Below are 20,167 nucleotides of genomic sequence, written 5' to 3'. Positions count from 1 at the left end.
CAATTTATCAGAAAGATGAACCAAATGCGAAAATCACAAATCTTTTACTGTAAAGTCATGCAAAGAAGAATAATTTAGAAACAGTTTGAACTCCATAGAAATACAGAAAAAAAAAAAATCATGAAACCAGATCGTAGGTGAAATGCTCATTGACCAAAAAGATGAATAAATGTTGGGCATCTATTAAGAAGGCGATTGAGCCTTTATCTCTTGAGTTCTTTAAAAATTAGTTTAAAAATTAGTTTAAAAATAAGCTCAGCAATTTGTGGTGGACCTACCTAGAAGCAGACAGCTGCAACAAATGACCTGTTCTTGCCCTTCTTTCCAGTTCTGTGATTCCACAAATATACAGGCCATTTTATTCTCATTAAAAATTGTAAAAAGAGGGGCACCTGGGTGGGTCAGTCAGGTAAGCGGCTGCCTTCGGCTCAGGTCATGATCCCGGGGTCCTGGGATCGAGCCCCACATTGGGCTCCTTGCTCAGCAGGGAGCCTGCTTCTCCCTCTCCCTCTGCCTGCAGCTCCCCCTGCTTATGCTCTCTTTCTCGCTATCTCTATCTCTCTCTGTCAAATAAATAAATAAAATCTTTTTTTAAAAAATTGTAAAAAGAATGTGATGAAAGTCTAAAAATCCTATAGAAAATATGTAACTAAAGTGAATTCATTTCAGCTTACCTGTCAACTAAATTTTTAAAATTTAATTCTTCTAAAATAGAATAAACCATATGAGCTCATTTTTCTAAAATTATTCTAGTCATCCCTATGTCCACCAATATATACAGATAGAGAGTATCTGAAATAATGTTCACTAATTTACTGATGGTTGTCTGTGTGGTAGAATCTTTTTTCTTATACTTCCATGTATTACTTGAGTATTTTTTATAACAAGCATGTATCATTTTTTACCAACCAACCAACCAACCAACCAACCAACCAACAGAAATCCACCATTTCTTTTAAAATCCAATGGAGCTCTACAGATTGGGAGCTACAAGGAAAACCTTTGCATAATAGTTCTAGAAGAGGTGACTTCTCTCCCGTCTTCTCAGATGGTACCACCAATTCTTCCTTACCTGGTCCTGCTATATATAATACAAGAAGTATTTTGCTCCAGGTTAACTCCCATAAACCCAAACTCCTAGACACTGATGTAAAATGACGCATGGGCCAAATTCACGGGGCTAATAAGTCACTGCCACTTCAGACAGGCCTGCAAAGCGCGGGAAGGTGATCATCCCCATCGCCAATCACTGGGAGGGAGTTTCAGGAGATGGCTCACAGACTGGCCCTTTACGCAACCTACATCTGGATGTTGTCATTTGTGAGGCTGGGTCCATGAGAACACAATCCAGAGTTGACCCAAACCTTGAGTCAAAATAAAAGATATGGCACCATCCACATCCATCAGAGCACTGCTTGCCACCACACATCCAAACAAGTCTCTATGCGCCCCTCATTTGTTCTCTTTTTGCCTTGTTTCCCTTTTGTCTCTTTCTCATGTTCAGAGATGTAAGTGACCATAGAACACTCAAGTCTTCCTTTAGACTTGATTAAATTTTTCCATCTTGGAAAAATTCATCTCACTGTGGAGTGAGATGAAGAAATTCCAGAGGACTTCTGCAAGGTTTTGTTGCCAGGGTGGACAAGCAGAGCTGGTGTGCTTTAGGTAATTTTATTTGTAATTAGGAATGAGGTTGCCTTTATGGCTGGCTTTTTCATCCCTTGGAGAGGCTTTTTCCTACTATCTGATTTTACAACTCACACTTCCCAAAAGGGCAGGAGGTGATGACATCAGAGGAGCAGGGTTAAAATCCTAACTCTAAAAAGTTCATTACTGGGGCACCTGGGTGGCTCAGTCAGTTAAATGGCTGCCTTTGGCTCAGGTCATGATCCCAGGGTCCTGGGATCGAGCCCCGCATCGGGCCCCCTGCTCAGCAGGAAGCCTGCTTCTCCTTCTCCCTCTCCCCCTGCTTGTGTTCCTGCTCTCGCTATCTCTCTCTCTGTCAAATAAATAAATAAAATCTTTAAAAAAAAAAAGTTCATTACTGAGTTAACACACATTTATGAAATGCCTATAAGAAGCCAGACTCTGGGGTGCCTGGGTGGCTCAGTAGTTAAGCGTCTGCCTTCGGCTCAGGTCATGATTCCATGGTCCTGGGATCGAGTCCCTCATTGGGCTCCCTGCTCAGTGGGAAGTCTGCTTCTCCCTCTGCCCTCCACCCCACTTGTGCTCGTGCTCTCTCTCTCAAATAAAATCTTAAAAAAAAAAAAAAAAGAAGCCAGACTCTGGTGTTTCAGAGATGGAAGACATAATCCCAGCTTTCAAGATGCCTGCAGTCCCAGAGGAGTGTAACAAATGCAGAGTGATGAGTGTAAGAACAGGGGTGGAGTCAGGTCCAGGGAGGCGGCTGGGCCCAGTTGAGGGGCTCCCAGTTTCCACAGTGCGGTGGGAATACTAAGCTGTCTGCCCCTCCGGAGGATCTTAGGATCCAGAAAAGGTGGTTTCTTCATAGAAGGGGCACCCAACTTATGCAGGAAAATTCAGTAAACAATCGTGGAAGGAGGTAACCCTTGAACTACATCTGGAAGTCAGGGGAGCAGGTGCAGGCAGTCAGGCAGTGAGTGTCCAGCAGTGGAAACAGCACAGACCAAGGCACTGACACCTACAAATTTGTGTGCTGAATTACATTGCACATGCAAATCAGCTCTGAAGCAGTCACCTCCATGAGCCCCTGATTCTTTATCTGTAAAATGGGGACAATAACCCTTGCATGGCTACCTCAAGAGTGGTCGTGCACATTTAATAAAGACCGTCAAAGGGCTGTGAAACCTGGGAAGTCCCATTACCACCATGATGGAAGAGAATCTTTACAGGACTCTGTCAAGATTCAACTCAATGAAGGACAACGCTGTGTGGTGGAAAGAATCCCACCATGGCTTTGCCTCTAACCCACGATCTGTCCTCTGCCACCCCCACCACCCCCTCCACCCAGGCCAGTTTTCCACACTGCAAAATTAGTGGCTTGGATGGAGGGGCTGCATTTCAAGTCCCTTCCAATGTTGCCATTTTATTTCAAAGTCCCCTTTAAATCTAATTGCTAGTAACCAGCACGTGGCTCCCCATCCCCAGACTATTTCTTTATTCATTTCTAACCTTTACCTTGGCAGATGAAGCATAAGATTAACCAAGCACATTAGACAACCCATGGCACAAGTCCTGCGTCCTTCCATACCCCCTGCAGGTCACAGACACTCAGAAGCCAACCTTTTCGGGGCTCAACCAGGACAGGGCTGCTGGCCAGTTACCAAAGGCTGCATTCTTCCCAGGGGCCAAGGAAGTCGTGGTGCAGGCTGGGTTGTTTGGTTTTGAGGTGTGCTGGGGATGAAAGGCACCCTAGAAGTGGAAGGCTCGGTCATTCATTAATTAATTATAATTGAGGGTTTGTTCTTAAGAATGATCCTTTGAAATTACTTTCCATCAAACAGTAACTGCCACAAAGACATCAGATATTCAGAACATTCTCCAGCTCCTCAGCATGAGTATTTTTATTCTCGGACCTGAGATTCTGATCTGGCTCTTCCCTTGGGAGTCTCTCCCACCCAAGCTTTAGAGCTGCGGTTTGTTTATTTGGGGTGGGGGAAGGCATGTGTGTCTGTGTGGTTAATGTCTACTTTTTAAAAGGAAATCTGTAGTATACCAAATAACCTTTTTGTAAACTTCAGTCTGGTCCTTTTCAGATAAATGGTCAAAGGAAAAATTCCACAGGAAGGTTAGAAAGACACCTGAGACCAATACCCACCTCACGTCGTGGGCCACACCTCCCGGTTACAACGAGAAGGGAGAAGCAAACTGGTATGTTGATGTGGCTCTAAACAACAACAATGTGTGTGAAGGCCCAGGGCACTTTGGGATTGACCAAGAGGAAACACCTGTCACACAATGATACGATCTTGTTGGTACAGTTGTCAGGGAAGGGAACTCCCACAGCAAAGGGCGTAAAACCATCCAGGGCAGTCTGGGGCGGCTCAGTCCTACAGTGCCAGGGAGCAGAGCAGAGCCCAGCCCTGCACCAAACACAGATGGGACCATGAACTCCAGCCACAACTTTAGCCAGATCCCCTCAGGCTCCCTCCGTGGCAGGGGAGGCAGCTGGGACCAGCTGGGGAGCTTCCCTCAGGCTCCCAGCATCCATGGGGGGACCGGGGGTGTCCGCATCTCCCTTTCCTTCAGCTCACCAAGCTGCCTGCCTCCTGGAGGTCCCTGGGGATCTAGAAGAGGCAACTCCTTCCCAGCTGCAAGTGGGAAGGAGGTGATGCAGAACCTCAACGACCGCCTGGCTTCCTACCTGGACAAGGTGCGTGCCCTGGAGGAGGCCAACGAGAAACTCGAAAGTCACATCTTGAAGTGGCACGAGCAGAGAGATCCTGGCAGTAAGCAAAATTACACCCAGTATGAGGAAAACATCAGCCACCTGCAGGAGCAGGTAAGATCATGGGTGTCCCTGGAACTCAAGAGGGGGCTGCATTTCCAGAGAGCCATGGGAGGAGAAATCGGTACAAAAGACAATTTCCAGGAAAATGGCAAAAGAGCTTAAAGTAATTTTGAACAAAGGTATTTGAGGATATTTTCTTGTTACACCTTTTGGACTCGGGAAAGCCTGTTTTGTGTATTTTGTCCTCTATTCATAAATTATATGGAAAATCCAAAAAATGTAAGGCAACCATCTGCTGTCCGATATCACTTATGATCCAGGAATGTTACAGTAATGATAAGGGCCAGTATTCATCCCTCATGCTCAGGTCACAAGAGGCACAAGAGAGCATTTACTTTCTCATTACGTCATTTCTGCTCTACCTCAAAAGTCCTGGCCACAGTTTGATTACCCACAGAAAGAAAGGCTGGGTTACACTGTTTTGGAGATCATACCTGAAGGCTGTCACTCCAAGAACAGATACATCATTCTGACATTCCTGGATATTTCCTCTGGAGGGCTGCTAGAAGTTCTGAGTTCTTGCTGCTCCCAGTTCTGAAAGGGCATATTGCTGGAATAAAATAAAATGAGCATAATTTTTGGAATCTTAGAGTTAGAATGGGTTATAGAGACTTCTTTAAAAACACACAAAAAATTTTCAACTGAACATTTCAAAAAGCTGAGCTTATACCTTCTGGGACATCACACAACATTGGTTAGAAGTGGAGGGAATCCAGTCAGCTCATAAATTATTTTTTAAAGCTATATAACTTCCCTTTTCTATAAATCGGTCCCAAAAAATTCCCTGTAAGATCATGATTTTACCCATCCTAGAAAGGGCATCACGGGTTTCCAGTATTTATACAGTATGATTTCTCAACCCTCAGTCGTCCTTGCTTGAATGTAGGAAAGACTAATCAAGATAATATAAATCTGTCCTCATAATGAACCCTAATTATTGAATAATCAACCTAATAACTGACTGTGTAATTACTCTAACTATATAGTACATGGTTGTCTTTACAAAAAAAAACAAGGTGACTCAACAAACCTCATCATATTTTTTCATTAATAAAGTTGCTTTTGTTTTAGAATGGAGAGAATAGAAGATTTTTGCAAATAGACAGCTGAGAACCTAACTCCCAAAAGAAACATGAGGTCAGACATGCTCATATAATTCACTGACAGCAGAGAGAGGAGGGAAGGGGGAGGAAAACATTTATTGAGCCCTTATTGTATGCCAACCTTCATGTTGGATATTTTAATACACAAATCAGTACCATCCAAGAGCTTTCTGCACTGATAGAAACATTTGATGTTACCTGATTCAATTCTTACAATGACCCTGTAAAGAGATTGAAGCTCAGAGAAGTGAAGTAGCCACCAAAAGCCTGCAAGAGGCAGACATAGGATTCTAACCCAGATCTGTTTCTAATGGCCTCACAGTTTCCATACAGCATGGTGCGCACTAGTCTATCTCCTGCAAAAACGTACTGCTTGTTAGTAGAAATAATGCATTACAGTTGCAATGTTAATCATATGACACACATTTCATACACATTATCTCATTTTGTGAAGCAAGTATTCTTACCCCCCTTTTATAGATGAGGAGACTGAGACTGAGTGGTTGCCCAAATTCTCTGGAACAGAATTGAAAAAAATTGGAATGGGGGCAATGCCAAGGAGGGGGTGGCTTGCCCACTCTCCAAGCCCATTCTCTAAGCCTGGGATTCTGGGTTCTGACTTTAAATTCTGCGTTATAAATTAACTTCAGGCTTGAATCCCACTCTTTTCTGGATTACTTATTTTAGTTGTATTTTTTTATGTCTGAAGAAAACAATTCTTTGAAGTTGAGGTTGTTCTATCTGTCCTGACCTCCCCCACTCACAGGCAAGAAAACAGAGGCCCAGAAATACAACAACCCACAACAACCAGGGGCTGACCCCTTCCCAGGCCTTGATGAAATGCTATCAGTAGTAGCATTCTCCTACTCCCTTCTTAGGGATCTTAAATGTTACTCAAAAAAACTGTAAGAAAGTGAGTTCAAAAATTAATCCAATCCTTTTGAAACACCAAGTTGGACTTAGTCATAAGGATATGCGTATTTTAGAATGGCTCTCAATAGTACCACATTTTGGCACTATGGTTTATGATTAAAAAAATTCTATTTTCTTCTTCCTGGAACAAGATTACATACCCTGGAGCAACAACATTATACTAATACACCAACTTGGGTTTTTTAAAAGAATGAACTCAGAGCCTTGGGGGAGAATCCAGGTGATTAATTACAACACACAATGCAAAACCTAGGCTTCACAAATTATTTCTCAACCCTTCCTTATCACCCATTCATTACTGTGAAGGATGTCTCAGAAAGAGTGGCTGTATCATAATATTGCATCAAGTAAGCCTAAACAGGGGAAATCATTTTGGTTTTTATATTTTTTAAAGATTTTATTTATTTATTTGACAGAGAGATACATAGCGAGAGAGGGAACACAAGCAGGGGGAAAGGGAGAGGGAGAAGCAGGCTTCCCGCAGAGCAGGGAGCCCAATGCAGGGCTCGATCCCAGGACCCCAGCATCATGACCTGAGCCGAAGGCAGACGCCCAATGACTGAGCCACCCAGGCGCCCCCATTTTGGTTTTTAAATGTGCTCTATATCAAGTGCATTTCAGAACTCGCCATTCATGAACTCTGAGAAGAATGCTAACTGGGGGAATCAGATTCTTGATGTGGGTTTTGCAACAGATAAATTACCAATTTAACTCAGAAAAGCCAAATAAGCCCACGGATTGTATTTTTTATTTTTCTGATTCCATGGAGGGAATACTGTTTGGTTTCTCTGGATGTCAATCAATACCTCGGTGCACAGGGTTCCCAGGCTTTCGTGGATGGAGCTACTTTTCATTTCCGATGAGCTTAGATAACAGAAGGAATGTAGAGCCTGGAAGGAAAAACATTGGTATGAAAGTCCCTAAGCAGCACCCCAGTGGGGAGACAGGGAAATACCTACAGAATCCTTTTTTAGAGCAAAGGAAGTAGTCATAGTACCTTCTGGAATCCACCAAGGGAAGAAAGGAGTTGGGCAGCAGCCTGGTTATCTCCCACCATGAACAGCAGAAGTTTGAGGATGCATCTCAACATACAGGACCTGGGATTTATCCGGGATGGACATTGGCTCTAATTATGATAGTGCTGGCTTTTTTCTTTTTTCTTTTTTTTTAAATATATTCCCTATACTGTACTTTTCATTCCCGTGCCTCATTTATTTTATAACTGGAAGTTTGCATCTCTTAATCCCATTTACCGATTTCACCCACTCCCCTCCCCTATTCCTCTGGCAACTGCCAGTTTGTTCCCTGCATTTATGAGTCCATTTCTGTTTGTTCGTCCATTTCCTTTGTTTTTTAGATTCCACATATAAGTGAAATCATACAGTATTTGTCTTTCTGACTTGTTTCTTATTTCTATGGTATATTTCTGTCTGACTTATTTCAACTAGTATATACCCTCTAGGTCCATCCATGTGATTGCAGATGGTAGGATCTCATTCTTTTTATGGCTCTGTAGGGTTCCATTGTATGTATATATAGCACATCTTCTGCATCCATTCATCTATCGATGGACACTTAAGTTGGTTCCATATCTTGGCTCCTATAAATAATGCTGCAATGAACATAGGGGTGCATATATCTTTTCCTTTTTTTTAAGATTTATTTATTTGAGAGAGAGAGAATGAGAGAGAGAGAGCACATGAGAGGGGGGAGGGTCAGAGGCAGAAGCGGGCTCCCTGATGTGGGACTCGATCCAGGGACTCCAGGATCATGACCTGAGCCGAAGGCAGTCGCTTAACCAACTGAGCCACCCAGGCGCCCACATATATCTTTTCAAATTGGTGGGGTTTTTTCTTCAGGTAAATACCCAGAATTGGAATTACTGGGTCATATGGCAGTTCTATTTCTAATTTTTTGAGGAGCCTCCATACTGTTTTCCACAGTGGCTTACCAATTTATATTCCCACCAAGAACGTTCAAGGGTTCCCTTTTCCCCATATCCTCTCCAACACTTATTATATCTTGTCTTTTTGATACTAGTCAGTTCTGACTGGTGTGAGGTGTTACCTTATTGTGATTTTCATTTGCATTTCCCTGAAGATGAGTGATGAACATCTTTTCATGTGTCTTTTGGCCATCTATATGTCTTCTCAAAAGTTCTTTTACAAAAGAAAATTAAACCTTTACATTTTTCTAGATTAATATAGTTTCAACTAATCTTTCAGTGTCTACAGTGTGCCCAGAATATGCTAAGTATGTTACAACATTATTGTGTTTAACCTCTTCTAATCTAATTCTCATAACTCTCTGATGAAGTGGCTACTATTACTATTACTATTGCCATTTTATGGATGAAGAAACTGAGACTCAATAAGCTCACTCAGCTAGTAGGTGCAACAGCAAGACCCCAGGCTCTGCCCTTTAAGGAGTTCCAGACCCAGTGTTATTACCACCTCTGAATCCTGCTATTGTGCATTCATGATACCAAATTCCAAGTAATCAGTGAAGCTTTGAATAGGAGCAGATCTTTAAAAGGTGCCTTTGTATTGGGGTATAACTTTGTCCTAAGTAAATCCTTTCTAAATAAAGGAATTATCTGTTCAAATACGATGGGAATGTCACAGGATTCTCTGCCTCCAACTAAATCACGAAGTTTAGAGCTAGGATCTCTAGTAGTTTCTACTACAAACTCCTTATTTAACAGATGATGAAATCGAAACCCAGGAAACAGAGTGACTGGCCCAAGTTCATGCCAATTGTCAGTAACAGGAACTAAAAAAGAAAATCTCCATTTCCTAGTTCAGCATGACTTGGCACAAAAGTATGTAGTATTATACTTTTGATGTTGAGACACCTTCCACCCAATTTTCCTGAAGACAGTGACATATATCAAATGTGCACTACTCTGGTTATAACTACCTAGAAGAATTTACAAATCATATACGTAAATACAATTGCTCAAGTAGAAACTTTCAACAATATTTTTCATTTTAAGGTTAAAAATATATAAACATCTAGTAAAAGTCTTAGCCAGAGGCTTTACCACAGTTAAAGTTTATTAAGCTGCCAAAAAGTTACTTCAGTTAATATTTCAATAGCTACAATTAGGGCATTCTCATCATGAAATAATTTACAAACACGTACACATACCTACAAGTTATGTGAATGGTTATAGTCACTTTGGACAAAAAATAATTATGGTATGTGATGACTCTTATAAAATTCATTTAAAATCAGTTTGACAAACTGGTATCAGTGAGATTTTGATACTTTGCTCAGTATCGCTGATCAGAAACATGAATGCTACCACAAGGAAGAATTATGTTCATCGAAAATAACTACTGAGCCCTAAGGGAGCCAAACTAATAGTCACAATGAAAAAAGGATTAGAACTTAAAACTCTTGTAACATCATCAGTTGTGGATGAACTAAAACAAAACACTAAGCTATGTTCGCAGCACTAGAAAGCCAGAAGGCACTTTGAACGATGATTCTCCTTCCCCTTCCGATGTCATTCTTTCAGCAACGTCACCAGTCCTAGCCTGTCAAACTCAGTGTGAACAAAGACAGTGAAGTGGCTGCAGACCATGTTCTTACTTTAAAAACCATTCTGATGGTTTGTACCTAGTAAGTGCTCAGTATTTATTGATTTGATTATTTGTTGTTCCACTGCCAGAAAAGAAGTCATCTATGCTAACAAGTCATATACCCAGAAGATACAGTTTTCGGAAATGCAGCTCTCCCATGGGAGTGTGTCTGACTTAAATGACTCTTGATGTGTGTTTTACAGATCAAGGACGGCAAGATGACCAATGCTCAAATCATTCTTCTCATTGACAATGCTAGGATGGCGGTGGATGACTTTGGCCTCAAGTAAGTTGCTTCTTCACCCTATTGTTGGGAGTTTTCATTTGCTGTTTTTGTTTGTTTTGGAGGTTCCTCTTGTTTTTGTTTTGCTAAAGGAAAACTTATTTCAACATTAGCCACATGTAATACCTTTATAAAATATAATCAAAAAGCATAATATGAACAAATACTTGACTGGACCCTACTTTAAACAAACTAGATATAAAATACACCTTGTAGCATGGGGAAATTTGAATATGAACCAAGAATTAGATGATATTAAAGAGTTATTACTAGCTCTGTAGGTGTGATAATGTTATTATGCTTATTTAGAAAACTCCTATTTTTATTTTTTTCTTATTTTATTTTAATTCCAGTATAGTTAACATACAGTGTGTCATATTCCTTTCAGGTGTACAATATAGTGATTCAACACTTCCATACATCACCCAGTGCTCATCACCACAAGTGCACTCCTTAATCCCCATCACCTGTTTCCCCCACCCCCCTACCCATCTCCCCTCAGGTAACCATCAGTTTGTTCTCCATAGTTAAGATTATGCCCATCACTTAGATTTAACAGCTGTTAACATTTTGCTTCATTCTTTTTTTAAGATTTATTTATTTGAGAGAGAGAGAGAGCATGCAGCGGGGAAGTGCAGAGGGAGAGGGAAAGTGAGAACCCCAAGCAGACTCTGCACTGAGCATGGAGCTCAACTTGGAGCTCCATCTCACGACCCTGAGATCATGACCCAAGCCAAAACCAAGAGTCGGACACTTAACCAACTGAGCCACCCAGGTGTCCCCATTTTGCTTCATTCTTAACAAAAATTCTTGTTTTTAAATGATGTATTATTCCTAAGTATTTAGGGGTAAAATGTCATAACGTCTATAGTTTAAAATACAAAATAGAGTATAGATGAAGCAAAATGTTAACAGTTACTAAGTCTAAGCAATGGGCATATGACTGTTTATTAGTAAACAGTCCTCTCTATGTAAAAAAACAACAACAACATTGAGTCACCATCAGAAAAACCTGCGTGAAACAGACATATGAGGGATGCATGTATTCATTTGCTCCTACTAAACCTAAAAAGTAAGAGATTCACCTCTAAACCAAGGTGAATCCTTACAAGGCCATAGCCTTCACACAACAGGTGTATTCTTCTCTTCCTTCCAACAAAAGGTATGAAAATGAACACTCCTTCAAGAAAGATCTGGAAATTGAAGTTGAAGGTCTCCGAAAGACCTTGGATGATCTGACCATTGTCACAACAGATCTGGAACAGGAGGTTGAAGGGATGAGGAAAGAGCTCATCCTCATGAAAAAGCGACATGAGCAGGTAGGACTCTCCAGGAGCTCCTGGTAACCAGTACAGCTCTTAATCTGCACATTCAGATGATTCAATAGCCCAGAAGAAACCACTATCTGAATGCCAGTCCTTAGTGTCCTTCAACCTAAGTAATTATAAGGAACCATATAAACATCTAATTTTTCCAGCTTAAAGGTTTTCTATTCAGTGTCAAATCCAACAGCCAAAATATAATCACAATTAATGATGAATCCGTCAACAATTTTGCTAATATACAATGTTTACCTAGACTTGTTTGTTAATATGATACTGTAAGAATAAATGCATGAGATTGAACTTCCTTCATTGGCCCAATATGCAGCAAATTGGGGGACAGTAGAATAAAGAGAATTTGCCACTAACCAAGGTAAATAAAACTAGTGGCAAAAATGAAGAATCTTAATTTCCATAAGCATTTAACTGACTTTGAAAAAGTTACCATCCAGGGGCGCCTGGGTGGCTCAGTTGCTAAGCGTCTGCCTTCGGCTCAGGTCATGATCCCAGCGTCGGGCTCCCTGCTTGGCGGGAAGCCTGCTTCTCCCTCTCCCACTCCCCCTGCTTGTGTTCCTGCTCTTGCTATCTCTCTCTCTGTCAAATAAATAAATAAAATCTTAAAAAAAAAAAAAAAAGGAAAGGAAAAAGTTACCATCCATCTAAAGTCCCTGAGACTCCGATGCAATAAGAGAAAAGCAATCCCCATTTTAGGAAAACAAAATTGCTTATGAACATCAAAAAGCCTCAATTCTGAACAGTTGGTTAGACAATGATTGTCAATTAAACTTTTCCTACGGTTTCTTGATTTTCTTTTTTTTTTTTTAAGATTTTATTTATTTGAGAGAGAGAGAGACAGGGATAGCGACAGAGACAGTGAGAGAAAGCATGAATGGGAAGGAGAAGCAGGCTCCCTGCTGAGCAGGGAGCCCAACGTGGGGCTCAATCCCAGGAGCCTAGGATCACGACCTGAGCCAAAGGCAGACGCTTAACCAACTGAGCCACCCAGGCGCCCCTTTTGATTTTCATGATATTCTATGGGTGTCTGGCCTACAGAGTCATAATGCATTGACAAGATATTAAAGTCTTTATACCTTTTGGCTTTGGGTTGCTGAACTGCTTCCCAAAAGCTTTAGCCTCTAACCTAATATGTTTAAATGTTGAATTGTGCCATCACTTCACCCATGAACATGTGCTGAAGAGTACTTTACATGCTATGGAAGCATAATTCTTTGTGAAACATTTTCAACCAGGGATTAAGTCAGTAATCACAGAGGCCATTTGATTACCTATCTAGTGCTATTTTTTATTTTATAAAGTTATAATAGAAAAAAAAACATAAAATGTTTTGCCATCAACAAATAATAACTGAGAAACCAAACCGCACCAGTAAAAGAACAACCACCACAAAAGCTGAATTTTTAAAAGATCTGTTAACTGCTGCCAATCAACACACCTCTGGCCTTCTGATTATCACAGCCAATTCATTTTCTTTCTCTGTTATTAAACAGGAAATGGAGGAACATCATGTACCAAATGACTTCAAGGTCAGTGTTAAGGTGGATACAACTCCAGGAGAAGATCTGATTAAGGTTCTGGAGGATATGAGACAGGAATATGAGTTTATAATAAAGAAGAAGCATCAAGACTTGGACGCTTGGTATAAAGAACAGGTAGGAAAGGAGCTCAGACTCCCCAAAGGTTCCATTTCCATGTGGTCCCAAATGCCAATGCTTCTGTCCTTTGCTTGGTCTCCTAGTCAGCCACCATGGCCCAGGAGGTGGCCAGTCCAGCAGCTGTCCAGAGCAGTCAAAGTGACATCCATGAGCTGAAGCGAACTTTCCAGGCCCTGGAGATTGACCTGCAGGCACAGTGCAACAGGGTGAGTCTGAGCTAGGGTCAGGTACCACGTCCTCCACAAAGCCTCTCTTGACCTGTCTCCTGGGCTCCTCTCCCCAACTCCCTTGGGAGTTCCCACTTTCCATCCAAATTGTTCATGGTGAGAAAGATAGTAAGTGCTACCATTTATTGAGGTGTCCACATTGTGCCACATTGTATGCCAGGGGGTTCGTTATGTTAACTGCTGTTAATCCTCATGTTAAACTTTCCAGGTAGGTTGTCATGTTCTCACTTTAGAGATGAGGAAACCAAAGCTCCAGACCGTTAAGTAAATTGGCCAAGGTCACACAGGTAGTACGTGGCCGGTGGTGAAGCCACCTGGTGCTTGGGGAGAGGTGTGAGGGTCTGGTAGGCCCTCATAATCTCTACCAGTGCTCTCCCCACTTACCACCAGGCTGCCCCCTTAAGCCCCAATACAAAGAAATTCTGGTGTCAACATGAATTGGTGGCAAATCCAGGCCCGGCTGACACCAAAGTACTGCTGTGTCCATCATGTAGATGTCTTATCACCCAGTAAACTATAAATTCTTATATATATGCCATTTCTATTATTTTCATGGTTTTTAGTAAAATGCTTTGTGTGAGGGTCACAAGCACTCAAAATTCATTAAATGAAATCCGTCATTTGATTCCCTTTGTAGCCTATCTGAGTCTTCTAATCATTCATCAATATCATTTCCAAGTGCTACTCTGCCCTTGATCTTGAGGAGAAATAATTGGTTCATTCTGTTGGCAGGTACACATGGTAAATTACTGTTATGTTTTAGGAATAAGCGATGGTGAACAGACATTTAAAATGTACACTATCAAGATGATGATAATGAGCACAGAAATAATTATAGTGTTTTACGGTTTTCAAAACATTTGGACATACAGTATTTCACAACAACCCTGTGAGGTCAGCAAGACGTTCACATTCATTTTCATGCATTCTACTATCTGACATTATTCTAAGTACTAAGGACTTTATAATAAGGGAGTTGACATTTTAGTGTGGATGACAGATCATCAAAGTATATAATATGTGAGATGGAGAAATGGGTTACCAAGAAATGAAGCATGGAGTGGGGAGGTCAGGCATTCTGGAATGCGGAGCTGCCGTTTTAAACAAGGGGGTCAGGAGAGGTTTTACTGTTAAGGTGACAGTTGAGCAAAAACCCGGAAGTGGTAAAGAGGTGCATTATGTGGCCATGGAGAGGGGGCTCCAGGTGGAGGGAAAAACAAAGGCAAAACCATGGAGCACAGGTGTTGGGTTGGAGGAACAGCAGGGAAGCCAATGTGTCTGTGGTGAGCGAACAAAGAGAAGAAGAAAGGTGAGAAGAAGAGGGAAGGGAAGGGGAGGCCCTTGGGGTAATGATGGAGTCAGACTGTGTAGCCTTGACCCCTTCGAAGGAGGTCCAGAGGAATTTGGAACAGAGGGTACAGACAACTCTTTGAGGAGCTTTGCTGTAGGTGAAGGAGAACAGAGAAAGTGGATGACAACTGAGGGTAGGTATGGATTCAAGAGAGAAAAATTTTAAAGTGGGAGAAATTATTCTATTTGAAAGCCGTTGGGAAGAATCTGGTAGAGAGGAAAATATTAATGAGGCAAAAAGGCGGGCAGTTGCTAAAATGACTGGAGCACAGACAGCTCACGCACAGTAACAGGAGGGAAACAAGAACACAGGTTCACGTATGTGGAAGTAATAGTGGGAGCTTGTGGGAATCCTCTTCTGACGGCTTTCATTTCCTCCATAACACAGGAAGCAAGGCCATGGGCTGAGAGAAAGGAGAGTGAGGAGGGGATCTGAGGAGGACAGAGGAGAAGGAATGCCGTAGCTCTTTTGGAGAACAGGAGAGTGATGAGCACAGGCCAGGCAACATTAAGTGCCCCCTGAAAGTTAGCAGCCATCATCAAGTGAGAGTATCCAGCACAGCCACGAGTTTCTCATGAGGATTAAAATTATGCGCTCCAGGGGCGCCTGGGTGGCTCAGATGGTTAAGCGTCTGCCTTTGGCTCAGGTCATGATCTCAGGGTCCTGGGATCGAGTCCCGCATCGGGCTCCCTGCTCCTTGGGAGCCTGCTTCTCCCTCTGCCTCTCTCTCTCTCTCTCTCTCTGTCTCTCATGAATAAATAAATAAAATTAAAAAACAAAATTATGCGCTCCAGAAAAGCAGGTGGGAAATCCAAAGAACAGGGACTTGAACTCAGTTCTCTGTATCCTAGCTGTATCCTAGTGCAGCAACTTCATTGCGCAGCTTTTAGAATTTCCTCAATAATGACAATTTGTTACCAGTCATAATCAACAAGCATTGCTTGGGACTACAGTTGCCAGATTGACCAAATTAAAATATAGGTCACCCAGTTAAATTTGAATTTCAGATACAAAACAAAGCTTTTTTCGTATAAGTATGTCCCATGCAATATTGAGGCAATTTTTACGACATATTGTAAAAAATTACTCGTTGCTTGCCTGAAATTCAAATGGAAATAGGTGCTATTTTATCTGGCACTCCTACTTGAGACCCTTCTCTAAAGATACAAAGAGACAGCAGTCCAGTTACTGTTTCCCCCAGGAGTTTTCCATCTGGCCACAGACAAAATGTAAGCATGAGGAGGTAAGGAACAGATCGGGGCAAGGCACCATACGCCCAATCCCAAATGAGTCGCATATACAATAAACACTGCAGGAATGTAATGAAGTTGCCAAGGGCTCCCCGACACAAAGAAATGTCCAGAAAATGGGCTTCAGAAGTCCTGACTCTCGTGCACTCCTCACTGCCCAAGCTCCAAACCTCTGAGTCAGCCAGCTGCCCACCTTTGCACCCCAGCAGCCACCAAGACACCTAGCAGAGTGGTTGGTATATTCTAACTACTCAACAAGCCCCCATTATTGAAGCAATCAAGCCATCAGTCAATCAATAGAAGAAATATCATTTCCTCTTTCAGAAATCTGTTATAGAGAACATGTTATCAGAAACCCAGTCTCGGTACTCCTGCCAGCTCCAGGACATGCAACGGATCATCTCCCACTACGAGGATGAACTGATGCAGCTACGCCATGACCTGGAGCGTCAGCACAATGAATACAAGGTCCTCCTGGGCATCAAGACCCACCTAGAGAAGGAAATCACCACCTACCACCAGCTCCTGGAGGGAGAGAGTGAGGGGTAAGGCAAAGACTGTCAGGGGAAGAGGACGAAAAGAGCATCGAGTTTTTGTGGGTGCATTCCTATACCTCAGGGTTCTGTTAGCAGTCATCACTCCAGAGAAAGAGAGGTTTATGTTGAATTTCCTCTGGATACTTAGATCAGGTTGTATTTTATTAAGTAGCAAGTACGAATTACTCAGCTATTATTCCCAGGGCACTAGGATTTGAGGTCAATAGTTAAAATTAATATATTAAAATCTCTAGAAAGAAACAACTGGGAAGGCTTGGCTATAGTGTTTTCCACTAGGAATGCACACAATTTTGGCTCAAAAAAAAAACAAAAACAAAAACAAAAAAACACCACCACCACCACAACAGAAGGGAATATTTTAGCCTGACAGCAGGAAAAGATTCCTAAGAAATTGAGAAATCTAGATTCTTCAATCTGGTATTTCTGACCAACTTGTCCAGGAAAAAAAAAAAAGGGAGGAGGGGGCACATACATTCTAGGACCCAAGAGAAAGGGTTAGAAACTTTTTTAAAAGATACATAAATAGGGACACCTGGCTGGCTCAGTCAGCCAAGCATGTGGCTCTTAATCTCGGGGTCGTGAGTTCAAACCCCACATTGGGTGTAGAGATTGCTTAAATAAATAAACTTTAAAAAAATAAAATAGGGCGCCTGGGTGGCTCAGTTGGTTGAGCGACTGCCTTCGGCTCGGGTCGTGATCCTCGAGTCCCGGGATCGAGTCCCGCATCGGACTCCCTGCTTGGTGGGGGAGTCTGCTTCTCCCTCTGACCCTCCTCCCTCTCATGCTCTCTGTCTCAAATAAATAAATAAAATCTTTAGGAAAAAAAAAATAAATAAATAAAATAAAATAACTAAAAATACATAAATAAAAGACTATCAGACCAAACCCTGAACAGTCTGAAAAGCCCGGGGGTTCCAGGCTCCAAACCCAGATCCCGGAAAGGATCCCCGTGGAGGCAAAGCCTGCAGGCAGCTGAAATAATGGAGGTGGTTTGGTAGACTTCCCTTGACCCCAGGGTCAGTGGGAGGCAGTACTCATTTCCTTCTGGATCCAGGAAGGGTTTCCCATGAACTCATGACCTTGAGGCTACAGAGCTCAATTATCCTTATTAAAGAGCTGTGAATTTACAAGCAGGCAGGAAGTTGGTTCACCTTAAGGAGTTTTTATGATTGTCACTAACACTAGAATGAGCTGCAACTCTTATCATTTTTATAGGACAAAGGAGGAGGAATCAAAGTCAAGGGTGAAAGGTAAAAAAAAATTTTTCGTTGTTTGGATCTACTTTTTAAAAATGAATCAACATGTTTATTCATTCTATAGTACTCATAATCCTTAGTGTACTAAACGTATTTACTGTACTTAATGTACAAATACCCTGTGTTCGACTTTTATTTTACTCCCAGATGGCCAGGAATTTTGAATTAACTTCAATTAGATAAAAAAGAAGAAAGTGAGCTTTCAGTATTGCCTTCAATAATATATATGCAAGTTCTCTGCCAGCAGTAGAGTAGATAGCAATGATCATTCCTACTATTAGATCTCTGTTAAGTTATGGGGTCTGTTTACTAAACTCCTAGGAGATGACAAGAAAACGATTTCACATAGTTTCCCAAACTACATTCTGTTGAACATTAGTGTTCCATAAGACTTTAATTGTGTATTACGGAAAGGTGTGTCCCACGGCCAGAAATGGTTGAAATACTAGGTCTCACTATCCTCTTCATGACCAGTCATGCATTTCAGTAAGTTAAAGATGGACCAGGCACTGCTGTGAGGAAGAAGAGGAACAGGAATGAGAAAGAAACATCAAAAGTTTTATTTTGTTTAACTCGGTGTCACCAAATGTCTTTGACCTGGGATCCCTACTTTCTCAGATTTTCTTTAACATCTCATGGAAAAGTTCTAAGAAACCACAGTCTGGGACAAGTGGCACTTTTCTGATCAGTTTGTGGTAAAAGTGTTGTAAGGCATTAGAGAGTCAGAGAATCAGCGTTCCAGGCACCATCACAGACAGCTGGTCTAAACTGCTACCCCTCCGTGAGATATGGACAAATGGTCCTTCAACCTCTCCTTATGCATGTCCAGGAATGGGGAACCCATTACTTGAAGGAAAGGCCCAATCTACTGTGGGAGAGGTTTGATTTTAACAAAGTTCTCCCTGTATCTCTCTTAATGTCAAGTCTTCCCTTTGGTCTGAATCAGTGTCCTGGTGTGTCGACAAAACACATATTCAAATAAACCATAATTTTGAAAACAGTGGCCATAATAAACATCCCCGGCTTCTCACACATCCTACATGCTTTCTAGATCTTTAAATGAGGTGCCCAGAATAGCGTTGAGTGCTCTGTTAGCTCACAGAATCAGTGCAATAAAGCCTGCATAAGCAAGAAGTCCTCCTCAAGTACATGTAGTCAGAGCCTTGATTCTGTATCAGGCAAGCCTAGGATGCAGATCTTGGCCTCTAGAAGATGACACTATTCACACACCCTCGTTTCCTGGAGGGTGGGAGGAAAAACCTTCCTCCAGAGATCTCTTCACTCCAGCAGAGCCTGCCATATTGCCGAGTGATCATTTTGGAAGGGACAGAGGGGCTTCAGGTGCTGAGTGCCGGGAACTAAAAATGAGTATTTCAGATGGTGGGAGAAGCATGGCAGTGACCTCTTCATTGCTTTTTCCCTCAGCTCCAAAGATCAAGGCCATCACACAGGAGAGTGTCAATGGAAGAATAATTCTTTCTCAAGTGAATGAGATCCAAAAGTGTGCATAAGGCCAATAAAAGTTTCTGCCTATTGTAAGAACTACTTTTCTCCAATGGAAATCCTTGCCCAGACACAAATGGGTGAGTCCTAAGATGTATCCTTGGAGTTATCAAACTCAGAAACTTATTTTTTTTTTCTCTGTAACAATCTCACCAGACATTCCATAATGATCTTAATATATTGCTGCAATTTTTGAGTCAAAGTATGAGTTCATGAGCTTTTTAAAGCTCTACTTTCCTACTACAATCTTCAGATTGCCATCACTACATATCTGTTTTGTAGCCAATAAAACTCTATACCAGCTGCATCATGTCTTTGTTTATATCACATCATATTCATGTCATTTTTATATCAAGGTCTCATCCTAACAAGGGATTCTCAGGGCATTGTCCATGAAAGAAAGGGACCTTAATGCTTTGAACATGTCTGCAGCCACCAAATGCTGGGCAGAATTGCTACCTTGCAGCCATGCAACCTAGGGAAAAGATGTGGCTCATGAGGCTCTCCAGACCTCTGCCAACAGGAAGGGGGGAAACAGAGGAGAGAAGGCCTAGAAAGCTTCACTGAGAATGTGAGATGACCAAAAAGTATTCTAGCTCACATTCATACATACATACATAACCTTAAGGG

At 41.8% G+C, this 20,167-nt stretch overlaps 1 protein-coding gene across 2 annotated transcripts; it reads left to right on the top strand.

Moving 5' to 3' along the window:
* Positions 1-3,812: 3,812 nt before the first annotated feature.
* KRT23 (keratin 23) lies at positions 3,813-19,850 on the top strand. 2 transcript variants are annotated; one of them, XM_035027414.1, is made up of 9 exons: positions 3,813-4,483; positions 10,319-10,401; positions 11,561-11,717; positions 13,229-13,390; positions 13,477-13,599; positions 16,546-16,766; positions 17,994-18,021; positions 19,167-19,179; positions 19,460-19,545. In XM_035027414.1, exons 1-9 carry the CDS (start codon positions 4,088-4,090, stop codon positions 19,543-19,545), a joined length of 1,269 nt encoding a protein of 422 aa, XP_034883305.1. In that variant the 5' UTR covers positions 3,813-4,087. The 2 variants fall into 2 exon arrangements, with proteins under 2 accessions (XP_034883305.1, XP_034883304.1); XM_035027413.1 differs by lacking the exon at positions 19,167-19,179 and having other exon boundaries at positions 17,994-18,028; positions 19,460-19,850.
* The last annotated feature ends 317 nt before the right edge of the window (positions 19,851-20,167 follow it).

The sequence above is a fragment of the Mirounga leonina genome, unplaced genomic scaffold (genome assembly GCF_011800145.1).
Source record: "Mirounga leonina isolate KUSES-001 unplaced genomic scaffold, KU_Mleo_1.0 Mir_200, whole genome shotgun sequence".
In the NCBI taxonomy this organism is placed as follows: domain Eukaryota; kingdom Metazoa; phylum Chordata; class Mammalia; order Carnivora; family Phocidae; genus Mirounga; species Mirounga leonina.
The sequence above is the reverse complement of the archived record's forward strand: the minus strand, read 5'-3'. Positions and strand labels throughout refer to the sequence as shown.

Bases quoted from the DNA above. Each gene is read 5' to 3' on its own strand.
- KRT23 (XM_035027414.1), top strand. From the start codon at position 4,088: ATGAACTCCAGCCACAACTTTAGCCAGATCCCCTCAGGCTCCCTCCGT. The intron at 4,484-10,318 runs GTAAGATCATGG...TGTGTTTTACAG, and splicing joins TCAGCCACCTGCAGGAGCAG to ATCAAGGACGGCAAGATGAC. The intron at 10,402-11,560 runs GTAAGTTGCTTC...TTCCAACAAAAG, and splicing joins GTGGATGACTTTGGCCTCAA to GTATGAAAATGAACACTCCT.